The sequence below is a fragment of the Sebastes fasciatus genome, chromosome 14 (assembly GCF_043250625.1).
Source record: "Sebastes fasciatus isolate fSebFas1 chromosome 14, fSebFas1.pri, whole genome shotgun sequence".
NCBI classification, from domain to species: domain Eukaryota; kingdom Metazoa; phylum Chordata; class Actinopteri; order Perciformes; family Sebastidae; genus Sebastes; species Sebastes fasciatus.
In genome coordinates, this window is record NC_133808.1 from 13,312,186 (window position 1) to 13,330,167 (window position 17,982).

At 39.6% G+C, this 17,982-nt stretch overlaps 2 protein-coding genes across 2 annotated transcripts; both read right to left on the bottom strand.

Moving 5' to 3' along the window:
* Window positions 1-52: 52 nt before the first annotated feature.
* On the bottom strand, window positions 53-6,292 carry piga (phosphatidylinositol glycan anchor biosynthesis, class A). The gene is made up of 7 exons (XM_074659025.1): window positions 6,153-6,292; window positions 4,532-5,008; window positions 4,174-4,444; window positions 3,669-3,801; window positions 3,193-3,325; window positions 1,724-1,930; window positions 53-915 (listed from the first exon to the last, which is right to left on the bottom strand). Exons 2-7 carry the CDS (start codon window positions 4,976-4,978, stop codon window positions 628-630), a joined length of 1,479 nt encoding a protein of 492 aa, XP_074515126.1. The 5' UTR covers window positions 4,979-5,008; window positions 6,153-6,292; the 3' UTR covers window positions 53-627.
* A 1,665-nt stretch (window positions 6,293-7,957) lies between these two features.
* On the bottom strand, window positions 7,958-15,483 carry LOC141782519 (uncharacterized). Its single transcript, XM_074659026.1, has 5 exons — window positions 15,198-15,483; window positions 10,368-10,670; window positions 9,967-10,254; window positions 9,632-9,755; window positions 7,958-9,428 (listed from the first exon to the last, which is right to left on the bottom strand). Exons 1-5 carry the CDS (start codon window positions 15,238-15,240, stop codon window positions 9,383-9,385), a joined length of 804 nt encoding a protein of 267 aa, XP_074515127.1. The 5' UTR covers window positions 15,241-15,483; the 3' UTR covers window positions 7,958-9,382.
* Between the last annotated feature and the right edge of the window lie 2,499 nt (window positions 15,484-17,982).

Below are 17,982 nucleotides of genomic sequence, written 5' to 3' on the forward strand. Positions count from 1 at the left end.
TATAAGGCTGTAGACAATCTAAATATATAAAAAGATATGTGAAAACAGATGAAACATTAGAAAGCACGCTTTATTTTCCAGAGAGGATTGTCTGGGAGTCACACGATCATCTGAAAAAAACTCCCAGGTGTCATATAAATATGTAACATCTCAAATGATAAATCAAAGGAGTGGCATTCATGACATAAAAATCAGACAAATAAAGTGATTTGCACTGCTATACATACAGCTTTGCACAAAGTGAATTTTACAGACAAAACCATTGTTCTAAATTAAGTATGCATTTAACTGAAAATAGGTTACTGCCGTTTTGTTTAGTAAGAGTACAGTTAACCAGCCCTTTACGCCCTCTGTTCAGTGCAATCGATACGGAGTACTGTATAACAAAAAAGTTATTAAAGCTCCAAGGAGTGCCACAGGTTTCCATTTTGATCATTAAATATAAAAATGCTAGATAAAATGCTTTCACACAAGGTCCCTTTTCGATAAGTAAATGTAAACAATGTTCGGGGTTACCATGAGCACATTCAGCATTCAGTGGCCATGTTTCAAATGTCAGTCCGCACCACAAAGAGGAACATATGACACCATGTAGGCAGCTAGAAGTGAGGCAGAAGTATGGAGTGATCACGATGTTGACATTTCTGGTTCTGCCACTCGCTTCCCTGCACTTTTAGAATGAGCTCCGACTTTACTGCTCGGTTCCTGCCTCCACACACCGTGAGGGCCGGTGGCGTCCACGGCGACGTCCATGACCCGATCTGGCGCCCACCACTGCAGGAGCAGCAGGAAGAGGAAGTCTAAAACTGCTACGAATGCAAAGATGGAGCCGGCCACAGGGCCGCAGTGAGCCCTCAGCCTCCGTAACCGCCTGTCCAGGGGAAGCACCTCCTCTCCGGCCACGCGGTCGTACACCTGGGAGGGAAAACACAGCGATCAGTGTCACCATCTGCCATTCAGTGTGAAGCCTTCAGCTGTGTAAACTATCAGTAGATGCACAGCAGAAACAGATTACACAGGAAATCATGTTTACATGCACAGCAGTAACCTGGTTACTGTATGAGTGTGTACATTTATCAGGTCAGTAATCAGATTGCTCCCCATCCCCACCTCTATTTTGAAAGCATGGCTTTCTTATTGTAACTGTATTAGTGATACAAGATGCTGCTGTCTGATGTCTTTTGTCTGTGTGTGTGTGTGAGGCCTGGTGTTCTGTAGTGAGAACAGTTTTCAGATGTCAAATAGTCAACTGTTCTTCTGAGGAAACTGATTTATTTAGACTTCTATAGACTATTTAGTGTCAGCTTCAGTTATAGTCAAATCAAATTACTATTTTTTCTTTTTTGTATGTTCAATACAAGAAAGCACCTTTAAGTAAAATGATATTCCATTTCAATTTTAAACTCAGAGATACAAACAGTACCAGCCTCATAAATCCAGTATCGATCGTGCTGTAGTAAACATGGCATACCCAGACTACAGAAATCAGTTTTTTCATAAAGTACATGACATGTAAGATGACTGTAAACCAGTTACTTACAGTATACCCTGTAAATAACCAAACATTTGAGTTTACATCCAAAAGTCCAAACTAAAGTTTCAGCTGTAGCTCACCTTGGTCTGTAAATGAATGAAAACGGACACAAGAAAGTCTTAAGTACCTGTAATTGTACTAACAGAACACGGTTGAATGAAACGGCAGTTTTGGTGTTAGTGAAACTACCTTTTCAGTCCTCTCTGCAACGTTTCTCCAGGTGTAGAGGCTTTGCACACGCGCATGGATAGAGGCGGGGGAGGCGACAGTCCCTGAACGCTGCCGGGCGATGACCGTCTCCAGACCGGCACACAACCCCCGCACAGTAGGCTCACACATGGTAATCAGCTCTTCAGGCAACACCTCAGGAATACCCCCCACACGAGTGCTAACCACCTGAGAAATAAAACAAAAACTGGATGTACACATTGTATACAGACACACACAAGTATAAATCACATTCAACGTGAGAGTACAACATCTGTTCTGGCATCAGTGCCAGAACAGATGTTGTACGTGCTTTTAAGTGCTTTTTCTACCATATAAAAAAATCAAATGCTTCACACCCTGACAAAACAGTAAATTAACAGGTGAAAAGCACAACTTAATTGACCTCTTATGGCTAAACGGTTCAAGTCTGTCTCACCTCTCACCACACCCTGCATCACACCCAACAGTGATGTTGCACTGACCACACCCAGAGTACACAAAAGGTTGTCTTGTTGTCAGTGACTCCTTAAGCCATCAGCCTCTATGTTGCTTCAAATGCTAAATATGGTACATTATACTCAAAGGCCAATTTCAGACATGGAATTATACGGAACATTGATGGCTTTTTAATTCAGACATAGGTGACATTTAAATGAATGTTCCTCGCAGCTTTATTTGGACATGACAGGAAGTGTAAGGGTCCTCCTAGCACTACGTCACATTACTCTGTTATTGTCATTCTTTCCATAGTTCCTGATAACACTGTTTTCTCTTCCTCCTGAGAAACCACCAAACCCAACTTCCCTTGTCACACGTCAGCGTCTGGGTGGTCAGTTGTTGTCTACCACTTGCAACTATTATTCTTAACAATTTCTTTTTTCCATCAATGGCTCCGTTTGCGCAACAAACTGACCATAAACGACCGCCCCATTTTTTTCCCCTTGAGTGTAAAACGTATGAGTTTTTTTAAGCAGTACTATGAGATGGAGTTGAGCAACCACCTACGAGCACACACCCACAGGAAATTTGCGACATAACACTTCAACATCTTCAGCTACGTCAAGCCAATTCTGTTCAGTAAAATGAGCTGTTTTTGTAAAGCTGGTTGGTTTGAGTTGAGGAAATGTTTCTAGCCATTAGCAGTATAGTTCATTTGTATTACTTAAACATGTTTTATACAGTTGATAAACTGTAGAAATCAGTGATTCGCCATGCTTTGTGTTGCAACATGAATCTCCTGTGTTAAAATTAGTTGTAGAAAGTAATTGTAAACACAGGAAATGTAGCTCCCACATTTATTTCTTAGATATAGGAAACCTTAGCTTGACCATGTATGGCCAATCCAACCCCTATACGTGATTTTAATGATCAATTTACTCCTCTCCAGCAGAAAGTGTGTCTTTCCTACGATTTCCTGTCCTTGAACTACTGCATGGATGCCAACACACCTGCAGTCCACAGCTGGCTCCTTCTACAATGGCCATGCAGAACGCTTCAGTCAGAGACGTGTTGAGGAAGATGTGACCCTGCACCAGAACTCCACGAACATCTTTATGCTCCAAAGCCCCCAGCAGACGGACCCTGAAGTGAATTCAAAGAAGTAAGGCACATGTAATACCACCTTTACACACAAACTATATATTTGACTATCTATTCCAGACTGCTGGCATGGGTCACTAGTCACTGTATTTCACACACATCACTGCTCAACAACAATCATTTCCAGACATTGTATGAATTTGCAATAAATGCAAAACAGAACTTTCAGTTCATGAAATGTGGCTGCTGCAACATTAATACTTGACATTCAACATAATGATGCAGGTAACGTGGTGTCATTTTATGTTATTACAGAGAGCATGTCCTGAAAGAGGTTTAAGTGGTACCTCCCTGTCATAAATATCCTCAGCAAATATGACAGTACCTGTCATGTAGTTGGTATTTCTCTCTCACTTCCTCCAGCACAAGTCTCTTCGGTCCCTCACCGCCGATGAGGAAGTGCAGATCTGGATGTTTGAGGCAGAGCTCTGGGATTATTCCACCAAGAAGATCGATTCCTTAGCAGAGGAAGAGATTGTGAACTCTTGCTTTGGCAATGAAGATGATGCAATACTTAATCAATCCTTATTAAAGCCTGACCAATGCTGAATATTTGTAATTGATACTGATATTGATATTTGAGTGTTTAAAAATCTGATATTTATATTGGCTGACATAACCACTGTAACACCATCTCTGGAACTGGAGGAGATACAGTATTTAAGTGTGAATGACTCGTGCCAACATGAGGGCTTGCACAAAAAAAGGCAGTGTCCTATTCACCATGACATTCTGCTGCCTACAATGGCAGCCCTAATTGACCAGCAGAAATATGTTTGATAAATAGAATAGAAATATAACAAATAAGCTAAAATGTCCAACATCTGTACCTTTGCGGTAGACAAGACGGCTGACCACAACAATAGTGATCCTGTCGCCTTGGCGCTGGGAGGGGTCGGGGGTGAAGTCCGTAGGGTCGACGGCGTTGGGAATAACAGACACTATCTCTGGGTTGAGTGTTGCACGGAGCACTGTGTTCTCCTTACTGGTGTACGACACGCACACAGTGTGGTTGGTGTCACACAGCGTCACGGTCAGAAGCTTGTTGGTCAGCACGGAGCTCACATCAGCAAAGCCGAACAGTGAGTGGTCAGTGAACACCTGTAAATGATAATACGCTTTGGTTTATGTCAGCAGATTATGTGCAGCATAATGATTTTGAGACCTGGCTCATAATAAGTTGTATACCGTGTTAAGGCCCATGGTCTTGGCGTGGAACAGAGCATCATGGCCCATGGCGGAGAACGAGCTGTGTGCATGCACCACGGTGATGCGTTCCCTTACAAACACACAGCGCATCAGTGGGAGACTGTGGAAGCAGGTGGTGGCTGTGGATTGATTGTACATCACCTGCAGGGGGAGGTAGTAGACCTTCAGTCCGTTGGTCAGATGTCTGACGCCCTTCCTCCGGCCATAGGCATGCGTGACAATTACCACCTTGTGTCCCTTTTCAATCAAACACTGGGATAGCTGGTAAATGTGACTTTCTACTCCTCCCATATTTGGATAGAAGAAGTCGGACACCATGCAGATGTTGTGCTTCCTGCTGGGGACCCCGGCAACCTCTGCAGGAGCTCCAGAGACTCTCTGAGATGAAGGCTTATTCACAGCTGCTGCTCTTCTTCGTTGGCCCATTGTAGATGTCTTGTGTGGCTGTGCACCTCACTGAATTTATCAAGTAAAAAATACCATACATTTAGTGTTGAAGCAATTAAATTAATCACCAACAGTTTGACAATCCATTCATTCTTTGAGTCATTTATTTACAAAAAAAGTACACATCCTTATGTGAGAATTTGCTTTTTCCTTTGTTTAATGTCATTATAAATTCTATATCTTTGGGTTTCAGCCTGTTGGGTTGATTTAAAAAAAATTAAATTCACCTAATCGTTTGGTATATAAAATTTCAGAAATTAGTGAAAAATGCTCATTTGGTTTTCTCAGAGCCTCATCTTCAGTTTCCTGCTTTTGTACAACCAACAGTCTAAAACTCAAATATATTTAGATCACAACGTGAGAAAATTCTCACATTTGCAAAGCTGGAACCAAAGCTATTTTTGTGGGACTTTTTGTTTCATAAATGACTTAAATGGTTAATCAATTACCAAAATAGTTGACGATGAACTTTCTGTCCATCAACTAATCAGTTAATCGACTAATCATTTCAGAATTAATCACATCAAAATGTACTTTACTCATACTGTATAAATCCAAAATTCAGATGATGATGGCGACATACGAGCTATATATTTCATCATAGCATGACACTTTCCAGACAATATTTGGTCTCTTATCATATATAAACACCCTCCAGCACTGACTACAGCTGTCATATGGTACTCTGGTATTCACCAACTCATTAATGCAGATTATTGTAAACTGTTTCTAGCTTATCTCAAGTATTTTTAGTGAACCATACACATTTTCTTTCTTTGTTTTAAGTTGACCAACATCTGCACCTGTAGCAGCACACCTGTAATAACCTTGGTGTTGTCATAGTGATGCACCTGTCAGCTCTCCTCTTGTTATGACATAGGCCCATAGGTGTTTTACAGTGAATTGTTCCTTTAACTTGCATTTACTATGCGTTAAACTAATGTGGGATAGTCAAGCTCGCTCATCAGCACAAAGCAAGTATTAACAAACACCTCAGAGGACGATCTGGTGTAATGTAAGATGAGTTTTATCCAGCTCCTTTAAGCTACATTACAACGTCATAACGTCACATTAGCATCAAGCTAACTGACTTATTTAACCACTTCACTGAAACTAACGCAGATAGTTTTCCACTGTGTCCGAGTTGCCTTACCGTGGACTAAATGTTAATCCTGTTCCTGCCTGTGAAGACACACAGAGCTCTTTTTCAGCTGTAGTTTCATTTCCACCTGCTAGCCCTGAGCTAGCCTGTTAGCCGCCTGTATCACTTCCTGGTGTGTCGCTATGTTACCACGCAAGGACGTGTCCTACGTCACCACGCAATGACGTATCCTACACATGGAGCTCTTGCTGCCAGCTGCTGCAGGGGACATTTGTGACATTGTATCATCTAAAATTTAATATAACATTTGTGTTTTATTGTATCTCCCATACTCTTGCAGGTAAGTTTCACACACACACAAAACAAGTCTCCCTCTAATATAAATATGGCTATAAATTCTAGGATACATAGGCTAAGGCAAGCCCAGGCAAGCTTAAAGGGACTGTTTGTAAGAATCAGAAATTGGTTGTAACAGCGACACCTGTGGCCGTTAAGTCAACGAAAGTCAGTGTCCTGTTGCTCGTGCTCGACCGTGTGCACGCGCTACTTGAATGTGAGCGAGTGCCGTCAAAACAGTGAGGCGACACACGTCAGCTAAAGCCACAATATCACTCTATATTTCAGCTGCTTGGCAGTAATGTTAGCTGACCAGACGAAGGTCTCTCCATGAATCAATGCTGATCCTAGTGTTGGTTTTTCCTGCCTCAGCCTCCCGACCAGCGGCCGGGGAGGGAACATGGGAGACACCGGCACCCGGTTGGAGACGATAACGTAACTCGTTGCGGAGCCTCGTCATTTCACAAGACACGGGAAACCTCTGTTGGTCTGGAGGAGCTGCAGCATTTTATTTCTGCACAAACGTCCACTGTACATTCACTAGATATTCTCAGAGCTAAACTAACTCTTCTGTAGTGTGTAGTGTGCACGCATGCACGTGAGGTGGAGCGAGCTGAGTGAAGGCAGGCAGGCAGGCAGCGGAGCAGAGTACAGCAGAGACTACGGCCCTGGAGACCAAAGCTACGGTCTCCCCCGCGTCCTCCGACCGCGGCCAACACTGTTTTGCGAGACGGGCTTCACTAGATATAACTCTGTGGTTTTGGTGCTTCCGTGTAGTTTGTGTCTGAGTCTGAGTCTGAACAACGTAGCCACACGCAAGTGCGCATGGGACACCGACCCGGATTGATTTATACGTGTAAGAAGTTACAAACAGTCCCTTTAAAGCTAAGCTAACCATAAACAAAATTGTACATTACTGTATTATGAAAAGTTGCTTAGAAAGTCCTGTGAACAACCATGAATTCATTATCTTTTTAAGTTATTGTTTATTGGATCGTTTTTTTACCACTATTACCGGTATGGTAGATATAGTGTCATACTCCTATTTCTATTATTATTGCTTGCTTATATAATTATTTTATTTAAACACGAAAGGTGTTTATTTACAAAGCAATGCACCATGTATCTGGCTGCTGAAAGATGTGTTTAAGTTTGTTGATACATAAAAAAAGGGAAATGAAATGTCTCAAAAGGGAAACGAGATCACAGTTTGCCAGCCACGTTTTTTTTTTTTCTATCAAAATGTAATACTTTGCTGAATTTGGGGGTCATTCAATTTATCTTGAAAAGGTTACAACCATGGAAATGTACTGGGAAATGTCTGAGCTGATTTCAGGTAGATAAGGTGGAGGACCAAAATGAAAAAAATTCTTTGATGTATTGTTATTAACTGCTCCTGTCATCGCTCCCTCATGTGCATACTGTATCACACAGTGCCGAATGTTGCCACATATCCTCAAGCTAGACAAAAATATGTCTGAATTTGTTCACTGCTGAAGCTCCATTAACCAGTCTCCACATGCTGGAAATTTATTTATTAACAATGATACCCTGGCCAAGAATATGGGGTGGCAACTAAGCTTACAGCATCTTGCTATTAAACACACATCAATTTACAGAAAGAAAGTGACAATGGTGATACAAAATAACATAAGGAAAAGACAATGGTACAAAAAGACACAAGGGTTCAAATTTGGTATGTGGGTTTACGGTTTTTCTTTCTTCTTTTTTCATTCTAACCCTTTCTTGACCTTGTAAAAACCCACACATTAACATATTATTGCAATTCTCTCTCTCCCAGTTTGCTTCCAGATTTGGTGTGCAAACCCAGAATATGGGACCAGTGGTGGACTGGACATCTGGGCCAGCAGTATGTTTCCCAGTCCCAGAGTTCAACAACATCTTTTCAGACTGGAAAAAAGAAAGTCACTGCTGTTTGGGTTCCAGGTAGGAATCATTCACAGGCATTACCTTTTTGGTGTCATTCCTCCTAAATGTCACAAAACTGTCACAGGGTTCCCTCCAAACCTTGGCTATATACTGTATACATTATACATACATACATACATTATACGACCTTAACCTGTTTCTTTATAGAAAGTGAAACAAATCTGGTAAAGCAACAACATTCAGTGTAACCAGTATTTCACAAAGGAAGTTACAGAGCTACAGGCTACATTTTATCACACCCTTATATAACAAGAGAAGAGGCTTGTACAAAGACCTTAACAAGGAAATCACAGTAGATTGTCACCCTTAGGAATATACATTTTATACACCTTCCATAAATATCTGCTTTACAGGCATTAAGATTTTACTGTATTTAAATGTGAAATTACAATGCATAGTGCTGGTATTGTGCTATATAAACATCGACTTTATGGTAATGCAAGGTCAATGATAACAACTTATAAAATTGTCACATCCAGAATTCATATTTTCAATAATATTTGCAAAGTGTTGCAATATCAGGCAAAGTCACCTAAAATATCTACAGTAAATGCCCATGTATTAATAACTTTCTTTTCTCACATTTGAAGTACACTTACAGCATACTGTATATACCTAACCATCAAGGTACATTAAATCATTAAATGGCTCAGTTTTGTTCCGTGCACAAATCCAGGAATCTATTTTTGTTGTGATGATTTCTATATTTTTTGTGCTTTTTTTGTGTAACTGTCTAAATGTATCACTTCATCTTCACATCGTAGAGGGCAATCTCTTCTTTACAGTCCTTGAATTTGAAGGAAAGAACGAAAACTCCTCCCTGCAAACATCCATAGAAGCTCACATGATGGACATCCATTTCAGAAACACCCCATTCCTTTAGTGGCGTGAACACAGGATGTAACCTGCCTGTGAACAGTCTCTGCATGGGCATGATACCACATTCATGACTAGTTCTGTGGAACGTGCTTTCACATTGTCACATTGGCGTGTGTTCAGCAGAAGCTGTCGGTCTCCTCCTCTCGTTTCCTCGTTAAACTCCTTTAACAAAGAGAAAATATATAGAAAGATACATTCCACTTAGAGACAGTAACAGTGACAAAATGTCAACACAGAAGAGCAAAAGTGGTCGCGGCTTGATTTAAGAACTACAAGAAGTGTTGTGCAACACTGGTTTAACCAGTCAAGCTCAAGTTCAAACTGCTCTTGAATAAAGATCTCTGCTGTTATGACTCAACACTTACTGTGAGAAGTTCCAACGGTACTTCAAGAACAGGGAAAGTCCAATCACCAACATAATGGGAAAGATTATTAAGGACCGGTATCTGTATCTGTATCTGTCTCTGTCTGGAACTTCCACGTGACCTTCTGCAAAAATTACAAAAATATGTCACTGTATGTAACTAAATGATTTGATGTCACATCCTAAAAAAGGCTTTTACTTTTTAAGGTGTTTTACAATCTGTTGTATTATGCTTGTTGCCGTGTTTACAGCTAATATCATAATGCTATTTTTTTTTGGAGTAGTAAAGGACTATATGTAAGTCCCCTACTCTCTGAAATAAATAAAAATAGTTACCAGTCCTTCCTATGCAGGCAGAGTTAATGATTGTTGATAAGTCTTTGGCCTTGACATCACATCTAGGTTTTGAGGTCCAGTTGAGTTTAGTGCTGAGTGTGCTGTGGAAATGGTAGAGGCCAGTAGGAGCATCCAGGTTGTACGTGTGGGTTATGCTAGTTGTTGTTGAATTTGTAAGAAGCTGTCCATCCAAATCCCACTGAATCCAAGCCTCTCCGTGACCTCCTGTTACATCACACTGGAAAACCTTACTCAGGTTGTCGGCTTTCTGACAGACATTGTAGCGTGCTGGTGAGAAGACTCAAGTTAAAATGATGCAAGATTTTATTGCTTCTGCTGTAAATTCATAGGTAAATTAGTGAGTGATCAACTACTCCAGGTATGCATAAGAAAATACTCACCAGATAAGCTTAGATTTACATATTCTTTGTTGTATACCCTTCCACTGTAAAATCTGCATGTGTATTCCCCCTGGTCCTCCGCCGTGATGTTGGTGAGGAGAATAGAGCAGTTATTGTTGTTCTCAGGCAGAAATATTTTGGCCCTGCCCTTGTATTTGTCTTCGAAGGTGGTTCCGTTGAACACCGGCTCCTTTTTTGGTGTTTCCTTCTGCCACTGAAACTCCTCGTCCAAATCTCTCTCTGAGCAGTTGCACGGCAGAAGGACACTCTCTCCTAAGACGCCTTCACGCGTCACTTCACCACCTACAGTAGAAAAGGGAAATTGGGATCAGTTCTCAGACTCTCTTCAAAATATGTGTTTTTAACATACAATGTAATACATCCAACTTAAAAATGTATGCCTTAAAATGTGAGTTAACTGAACTAGATGCCCCCTCTTAGTCGATTAGTCGTTTTGGTCTTAGGCGACTAAGATTTCTTTAGTCGATTAGTCATTTGTTATGCATTTCATGCTGAATGACTTATTTCCAAGAAATTTATGAGCACATCTCCGGCAAACACAAGATTTAAAGTGGTAATTTTGTGGACAAACTCAGTTTTACAGATCTGATGATTAAATCAACTAATCGACTAGCCGACAAAATTGTATGAGTGTTAGTTGTCTAAGAATTTTGTTGATCGAGGACAGCCCTAAACTGAACTTGAATAATGAGTTCAACAGTGGGTTCATAAGTTGTGAATAAATATAATGTAATATAATATAAAACCGACTGAGTTAAGTTCACTAAATTTGAGAAAACAAGTAAACTTTAGAGATATTCAACAAGTTTTTTATTTGACAAATGTTACAGTTAAATTCTCAGTTTGAATAGACAGTTTATTTCACATAAAGGTTTTACAGCTGTCTCTGCTCCTGTTGGAGCCACTTTCATACCGGAGTAAGTCTCTTAAATTATATTAAATACTAATCACCATCATGGTTAGAGTTTTTTAATTATTATCAGAAGAAACAACCATGACTTAACATGTGTTAAAGACGGATGTACCTTTTTAGTGAACTACAAAAAAAAGTGGTCTCTGGAGGACGTCTGCTGATATACTGATCCCAGTAGTGGAAGGTAACTATATTTACTCATGTACTGTAGCCTACCTATGTACAATTTTGAGGTAGCCTACTTGTACTTTACTTGAGTATTTCCATTTTATGCTACTTTATACTTATGCTATACCATTTAGAGGAAAATGTACTTTTTACTTCAAAACTTTTATTAAACAGCAGTAGTCTGCTATTTTACATAAAAAAGCATCTGATAAAATAATAAAAAACATTCTCAACATATTCTCAACATATGAGAATTTAGCTTTTACTTATTTCCTCTCCCATTAATCATCTAACAACCCCTCAGATTTATCTTGTGGCCCTTCGAAAGGGCCCGACTCCTAGGTTGGGACAAAACTGATTAGCTGTATATAAATTAGTTAAAGCTATGGCTCCACCTCGACCAGCTACAACAGTAAAATACTGCTTACACTGACGCATCAGTATTAACAATCTAATATGTAAGGGATAATGTACAGCTAGCGGGTCATTGTTGTGAAATAAACTCCGACAGGGCGATGCTGCACCCTCACGTGGAGCGAAGGGGTTTATTTCACAACAATTACCTGCTAGCTGTCCATTATACCGCTTAATACACGGCTACTTACTTAAGAAATCAATAATTTGACACAAAAACTGTCCGCCAGAGTCTGACATCAGAACTGCGCCCATAGCAATGGTCTGTCATACAGAAATTCCAGACCGTAGAACGCCGTGATTGACCAATCAGAATCGAGTATTCAAGTATTCAAGCATATTATTTATAATGTCATATATAACATGTCAGTCCCAGGGCCAGAATGAATACTTTTGATACTTTAAAGGCATAATATGCAGAAATGGTCGCTTACTATTTGTTGAGTCTATACATTGTTTTTTAGTAAAATCCTGCAATACCTTTAAGGGCTTTTAGCAGTTGATATTTCCATACTTGTACTTAGTAAGACTTTAAATTCAGGACTTTTATTAAAAGAGTATCTTCACAATGTGGTATATGTACTTTTTCCACTACTGGCTGATCCTGTTTATGTTAATTAGATGAGTTGAGTGAAACTCAGCAGTAAATTCAGTCTCCCACCCACACACACATCCACCCACACACACGCGCACCATTGTCTGCTTTCATTTCCTACTTGTTTTATGTTCTAATGCGTTTGTTAGCATTTTACCCATGTTTGGTTTTTTTATTAATCAACGTACTTTTACTTTCACATTAATATCTTCACTGTGTTCAGAAGGAATGTCTCTTGTTTGTGTAGAAGATTTTAAATAACCCCACATGACCTCGGCTGTTTATCTGTCTCCCCTTTTTGTATTTGTGATAACTGCCAAAGTGCCTCATGTTTACATACTCAAATCATATGAAGTCATATAATTAACTCCATTCTGCTAATAATTTGCAGATCACACCGACGTGTCACAAAATGGTAACTCTGACCTTTTGTGCTTCGTTGCTCAAACACGACTGCACAGCCACTCCTAGTTATAAATCGACTCTTACTTTGTTTGTACTTCTCTCCAAGTGCACGGAGAAAGAAACCAAATGGAGAGAGTTGTTGATGTCTGACATCATGAAAACAATGTGAAATTTAGACTAAATAGTCCTCCAGTCCGGCTGATGTCCAACTAATAAAAAAAAATACTTTGGTTTGAAAGAAGAGGAAATGTCATGTTATGGTGTCATTAAAATAATGGACAAATGTGTGCCGTGATTCTCTATAGGCTTTTTCACTGAACCCCAAACCTCGTGTTGAAGACAACTCTACAAGTATAGGGAGTATAAGTATAAAATAACGGAAAATAAGCAATATAAATGTATTTATTAATAAAATGTCTTGAATGATGATTGAGGTCTTAAACAAAGCATTGTTTTACAATGTAAAATGTAAATATATTTCACCTCATGGAACATTTATATTTGTACAATAAAATCCTATCTCATGTGGATTTGATTTGATTTATAGCTCTATAAGACTATTTAAGGGATAACATGTTGTTAAAGCGAGAGCCCTTTTTTTCCAACATGGTCCAAATATGTTAGACTCAAAACAAAAATCAATACATAATGAAAGTAGATTGATGGCTCAAGTGAAGTTTCATTAATAACTTGTCACCTCACTCTATGGGAAAGTCCCGACCTGACCTCTAAAAGTCCCTTTTGTTATTTTAAGCCCTTTTTTTTATACTGAATGAAGATGGTTTGCTGGATTGATGCCTGAGGGACTTCCATTCATATGGCATTAGTATCAAAACTGTTGATTATAGGCTTATTAACAGAGCAGCTGCTTCTGTTTACCTAAAATAATTAAGTGTTAAATAACCAGTGTGAAGTTGTTAATTCTGAACCCTTGTAGCCACACAACACTTTTTAACTGTCAGTATCGATTATTTGGTGGGATTTAATCAGGTGTTCACAAACGTTGACACTTAGTGTTCAATAAATCTAACAAATCTTAAAGCTGTAATGGGTAGAAATGGAGGAAATATGATTTAAAAAAAAGTTATTTTTATAAAACGGTCACTATATCCTTACAGTAGTGCATGCGACAGGTAATCTGAAAAAACAACAACATGTGCCCCTGTGTCCTCCGGTGCTCTTAATGGCATCTGCAAGATTTCACAGACCGGAGGAAAACAACCAATCAGAGCCGAACTGGAGTCTGCTGTCTCTGAGCAGCTGTCAATCACTCACGAACGGTCAAACTAGGCAGCGCTGATCAATAAAAATTACAATATGCTGAAAGATTATTATGACATTTTTGCCCGATGATGCCAAAAACGTTCTGCCTACTGAAGCTTTAATGAAAATCCTTTAATGTGGTATGTATGTTTTCAATTAGAGGGATGACTTTGTCAAGCAAACCATATGCTCAAATTACAGTACACCAATTTTATATAATATTTTATATACCCCTTATATTTTAACTTCTGCACTATTGCATGTCTTATACAGGCTATTTAATGAGCATTATTGAGGGAGCCTGAGATTCAGCTTCTCTGTAACTGTTGTGCACATGACAATAGATAACTTCATTCTTGAAATTAGGCAACCCATAGGAACTAAATGTGCACTGATCTTCTCCACAGACATAAGCATTGACACAAATGATCAGTCAGACAGGAGTGTAGCAGAAACACTAAAATGCAACATGTCCATAATGCTAAAGTAACAAATTCCCCAGTATTGCAACACAATGTCGTAATAGGTCATATCCTGTATATTCCATGTGGGCTCATGATGTGTGATTATTCTGCAGCTAAGCAATAACAGATGTCAGATGCAACTCTACATTACTTTTCAATATAATTACTGCAGCCAACAAAAGGTTATATAATATTCTTACATTTGCTGCTAGAAAAAATATATTACTGCAGTGGATCAGTGATAAGAAACCCTCTGTTCAAGGCTGGCGTAAAGTGACATTTGAGATGGTCCCTTTGGAATATCTCACAAATATTTTACATGCCAAAGTAGATCAGTTCCACAATATTTGGCATTACCTATCTGAATTATATTGGACCTGAACTCTCTTCCATTATCTCACAAAGAGTCTCTTGAACATGAATTCATATATCCTGCACTATGGACTATTTCCATTTTTTTTCAATAAACATATTAATGAAAAAAAAACCTCTACATTACTTTTAAACCGTGTGTCCTACAAAATTACATTCCCATACAACTACACTGCATGTACTGTGTTGAGTGAATGATATGAATGAAGGCTTACCAGAGACAATTAGCACCATTAACAGTGCCAGGAAGGTCCTCATGTTGCGCTCTCCGGGTGAACAAGATTAATGGATCCGAGGTGTCTCGAGAAATATGCCGTTCAATTGATAGCCTATATCATCTTTTAGAAGAAGGCTGTTATTATTCTAATCTTCTCCGTATCCTGTTACTGTTTTGATTACATTTCCAAAATTCCAGTGGCTAAAATCCCCGTGAACATGCCAGCAGTGTGCACACACGTCCGTCTTCAGTGTGAAACCAAGTGAAAGTTCAGCAGAGTTTCCGGTGTACAGTCATAAATGCATAAAAGGAAAGTAGTGAATGCATCTTGAGTTATCCGCCTCCCACTCAGGACAATAGAAACCTTATTAGTTAACTATTTGAGCACTGCAGGGAAAAACCCCCTAGTGTTAATATTACAGGTAAGGCAGCTTTATTTGTACAGCCCATTTCAGCAACAGGGCATTCAAAGTGCTTTATATAAACATTTAAGAACATTGTGACAAAGTGCAAAAGAACATTAAGACATAATTAAAAAAGTTATAAAAACATTAAAGATTAGAAAATAAAAACAAGCTAGGATAGAAGCTAAAATAGAGTACAACACACAAGAGTAAAAGCTCTAGTGCAGTATATCTGGTTTAATTAAAGGCAGCAGCAGCAAACAGGAAAGGTTTAAGTTTTGATTCCTGCAGGTTTCTGGGAGCTGGTTCTAGATATTTGGTGCATAAAAACTGAACGCTGCTTCTGCATGTTTAGTTCTGACTCTGGGGACACTAAGCAGAACTGATCCAGATGACCTGAGAGGTCTGGATGGTTCATAACATAGCAGAAGATCAGAAATGTATTTTGGCCCTAAACCATTTAGTGCTTTGTAAACCAGCAGGAGTATTTTGAAATAAATTCTCTGAGAGACAGGGAGCCAGTGTACAGACCTCAGAACTGGACTGATGTGATCCACTTTCTTGGTCTTAGAGAGACCAGACAGACCACACAACAGGTTAAACTATTTTATTCAGTATTGCGTCATGTTGGGATTTTTATTTGGATAGATTTTTCTGTGTGAACAATGTTATCAAGGGTGGGGTTTCTCGGTCACATACCAGTATGTGTTTTCTTTGGCACTCACTCACACTCGCATAGGCCAACTGTCACACAGATAGGGTGGGTTCCTGTAAGGTGGGACACTGCCTAATGTTTGACACCTAAGCTCCAGTGAGTGTAGGTCTTCCTCACACAAGTAAGCCAATACAACTTTTGATATTTAATGTCTTTCTAATATGCCTAAATCCTTAAAAACTATTATAGTCTTTAGTCATTATTATTTATTTCCTATTATTTATAGACTTATTGTTTGTTTGACGTTGTTCGATTCTCCATGTTACATTCACACATAAGCCTATTGGTTTTTTAACATGAATAATAATAGGCTAAGTGGTAAAATTAGTGAACATGGGATTGCACATTTAGCCTTGAGTGTTTCCTACATTAATTAAAGGTCCCATATTATGCTCATTTTCAGGATCATACTTGTGTTTTGTGTTTCTACTAGAACATGTTTACATGCTGTAATATAAAAAAAAAACTTAGTCTGAATATGCAATGCTGTCTTAAACGCTCCGTTTTAGCGCATTTCAACGGAATTGCGTCGAAATTGCAATAGAATTGCATTGCTAGGCAACAGCTTGGGTCCATGTTTACTTCCTGTCAGCTGATATCATTCACATACACTGCAACCAGGAATAAACTGGGACACATTTAGAATTTTTACATTTAAATCTGTGTAAATGGTCTAAATATTGTATATTTGTGACATCATAAATGGACAGAAAATCCTGACAGCTTGTTTCAAATGCAGAGTTTCTGAATACGGGCTGTGTGTATTTCCCTGTGGATTGAGCGTTTCAATACTTTCACAGTATTTATATAGGACTTAAAGGGACTGTTTGTAACTTCTTACACGTATAAATCACCCGGGTCGGTGTCCCATGCGCGCTCGCATATGCACGCTCGCGTGTGGCTATGCTGTTCAAACTCCAACACAAACTACACAGAAGCACCAAAACCGCAAAATTATATCTATTGAAGCCCGTCTTGCAAAACAGTGTTGGCCGCGGTAAGAGGACGCGGGAGAGACCGTAGCTTTGGTCTCCAGGGCCGGAGTCTCTGCTGTACTCTGCTCCTCTGCTCCTATGTTCCGCTGCATGCCTGCCTTCATTCAGCTCGCTCCACCTCACGTGCATGCGCGCACACTACACACTGCAGAAGAGTTAGTTTAGCTCTGAGAAAATCTAGTGAATGTACAGTGGACGTTTGTGCAGAAATAACTGCTGCAGCTCCTCCAGACCAACAGAGGTTTTCCGTGTCTTGTGAAGTGACGAGGCTCCGCAGCGAGAAACGTTATCGTCTGTGACCGGGTGCCGGTGTCTCCCTCTGGCCGCGGTCGGGAGGCTGAAGCAGGAAAAGCCAACACTAGGATCAGCATTGATTCATGGAGAGACCTTCATCATGTCAGCTAACATTACTGCCAAGCAGGTGAAATATAGAGTGATATTGTGGTTTTAGCTGACGTGTGTCGCCTCACTGTTTTGAGCGATGCTCGTTCATGTCTATGTAGAGCGAGCACAAGCGCGAGCCAGACGCTGACTTTCGTTGACTTAACGGCCACAGGTGTCGCTGTTAACAAGCATTTCTGAATCTTACAAATAGTCCCTTTAAGCCTGCTTTATAATAAAAAGACAACATGAAAATCTCCCTTTTTTATAATATGGGCCCTTTAAGGT